This window comes from Akebia trifoliata, chromosome 8 (assembly GCF_017979445.1).
Source record: "Akebia trifoliata isolate Shusen 1 chromosome 8, ASM1797944v1, whole genome shotgun sequence".
NCBI lineage: Eukaryota > Viridiplantae > Streptophyta > Magnoliopsida > Ranunculales > Lardizabalaceae > Akebia > Akebia trifoliata.
In genome coordinates this window covers 40,482,988-40,485,446 of record NC_141382.1, presented here as the reverse complement: position 1 = coordinate 40,485,446, position 2,459 = coordinate 40,482,988, and the positions used below count along the sequence as shown (strand labels likewise).

General features: G+C 30.8%; 1 protein-coding gene across 1 annotated transcript; it reads right to left on the bottom strand.

The window, feature by feature from the left end:
- Positions 1–633: 633 nt before the first annotated feature.
- LOC147396820 (uncharacterized) lies at positions 634–1,464 on the bottom strand. The gene has a single exon (XM_086452676.1). The coding sequence runs from the start codon at positions 1,320–1,322 to the stop codon at positions 942–944; it is 381 nt and encodes a 126-aa protein (XP_086308802.1). The 5' UTR covers positions 1,323–1,464; the 3' UTR covers positions 634–941.
- Between the last annotated feature and the right edge of the window lie 995 nt (positions 1,465–2,459).

Sequence of the window (2,459 nt, the reverse complement as noted above, 5' to 3'; positions counted from 1 at the left end):
TGGTCATCTATTTTCAAAACATGAATCAAGCAAAAAATAATATATTTTTAAATTTTATTTTATATGTTTTGATTTAGTTGGGGGCATGAATTTTAGATTGTTGTATTATTATTTTTTTAATGTGACAATCCACAAAAGACAAACAATTGAAATCTTACTTAAGATAGATCATTTTTCATTAATTTATGAGAATAGACCTTAAGTAAAGCAACTTGCCATCAATTTCAAATCACAAGGGACATCTCAAATATTCATCAAATTGTTATGTGATGTGTAAAAAGCACTCAAAATGTGAACTAATCCTTTTATTGAACTAGTTGAATTGGGCGGGTCAATTGATTATTTTTAAATTGACTCAACCTGTAAAAACTATTGGGTTTGATCCAACTTGGTCCGGCCAGTCAGTCCAATCCGATTTTTAAATATTTTAAATCAATAACAAATATTTAAAATTTTAAAAATCAATTAGTTTATATGATATAATACCATATTAGGGAAAGTTTACCCAAAAAAAAAAAAATTAAGATTTGAAAATCTCTGCCAAGATAACTTAGATCTTGAACAAGTCAAACAGACCAAGATGTTGCTTGAGTCATCTTGCTCTAACTGATTAATCCATGGTACCCAACCATATACTTAAACTACAATTTTTTTTTTTTTTTTTTCTAATTTATTAATTTGGTACCAAAGGAAGATTACAACTTACAAAACCAAGTACATATATATAACACCAAAATCTGGAAGCTTTTTATTATTGCTTCCCCTAACAACCAGCTTACACCAAATACACCCCCACACACAAAAAAGAAAAAAGAAAAATGAACAAGTGCAAGTCTTGTATACAAATATCATACAAGCCCACTCTTGGACATAAATTAATTACATAGTACCCACTTGTCATCACCATCTCTTCATGTCCATCATCATCATCATCATCAACATCAAGATCTGCTTAGTAGAGGAAACCAACGGTCATGGAAATAAGATTGATAAGAGATCATGAACATGAGAAGCACTAGAACAAGACCAACACCCCAAGGAGAACCTCCAGCCCTATGAAGTGCTTCTCTCTCTGGCAATGGAATAAGAAATGGTACTCTTTGTCTCTCTTCACTTGACAACCAGTGCACCACTAGTAACAATATCAGAGGTGATACCATCAATGCTAACTTAATCTGATCTATCAAACTCTCAAACATCGACTCATAGTTGCTGTACCATGAGATACCCATGAACAAGAACAATATAACAAGGAAGAAACATAAGTGTAGAGGCAAAGGAGGAGATTGAGAACAAGAAGAAGAATAGTAACCAGTAGCCATGTTTGAGAATAAAATTAAAATGGGTTTGAAGGACTTTGTTTGTTTGTTTATGAAGAAGCTTTGATGCTTACAAATATGAGAGAAAGACTGTGATTCAATCTTCTATAAGAGTGGTTTGGTTCATCTGAGAAGAAACTGGAGTCTGTAGTGATGTTTATATAGTGGGTTTGCTTAGGTTATTGTTAAGGCAAATAATAAATTAATGAAAGGCTAATTTAGTCATATCCTCATGGTTTTGGGTAAATATTTTACATACCCTCTTGCATTTTCAAATATATAATATACCCCTTGACTGTAGTCTTCTATGAGAGATTGAACATCAAATTGACCAAAATATCCTATATACCAAAATATTTTACACACTTTCCAATAACAAGAAGTAGTTGTGGACAAATTAAATGGAAGAAAAAGATTGTTGGGCTGATTCAAAATCTTTGTAATAAGACTTCAACAAAGCCTTGATTTTATTCAAGAAGTTAGTCATGCTCATCATTTTCAATTTAACTATGGTAAAATATTTGAGTCATTTGGCAACCCTAGATTTTTTTTCCTTTTTTATTTTTTTAAATGTTTGATTTTCCCCTCATGCTTACCCATCATATTTATCTTTTTTTTTTTCTCAGGCAAAATCATCCAAGGGGAAGATTTTATGTATTTATTTATTATTGATTTATAAAAAATAAAATAAAAGAATTGAATAACTAATCAAATCCTAATGCAAAAAAATTGCCATTTTGTTATCAAACCCAAGATTAAGGACAAAAGGTTTCTTTTTTTTCTTTTTATTTTTTAAAAGAGTCATGCTACACTACCTACGTTAGACATCGGGTGCAATACTGAGTTGACTTGGCAATGCACAAATAATCATAGATCTATTTTCTCGAGATGCAAGTTAGAAAAATCAACGGTTTTTTATGCACTTTCAAGTCAACTCAATGTTGGACCCAGTGTCTAGAGCAGGTAATTCTTTTGAAAAATCAAGGTTTTGTTGGCAAGTTGTTAAAAAAAAAGGAGGGTATTTCAATCATTTTCATTGGTCTATTAAAAAAAAGACTTAGTTAAATTGTTCTGCTGGTAAGGGGGTATGTCATAATTTGAAAACACATAAGTATCTCAAATATTTAGTAAAATTCAGAG

Bases quoted from the DNA above. Each gene is read 5' to 3' on its own strand.
- LOC147396820 (XM_086452676.1), bottom strand. From the start codon at position 1,322: ATGGCTACTGGTTACTATTCTTCTTCTTGTTCTCAATCTCCTCCTTTG.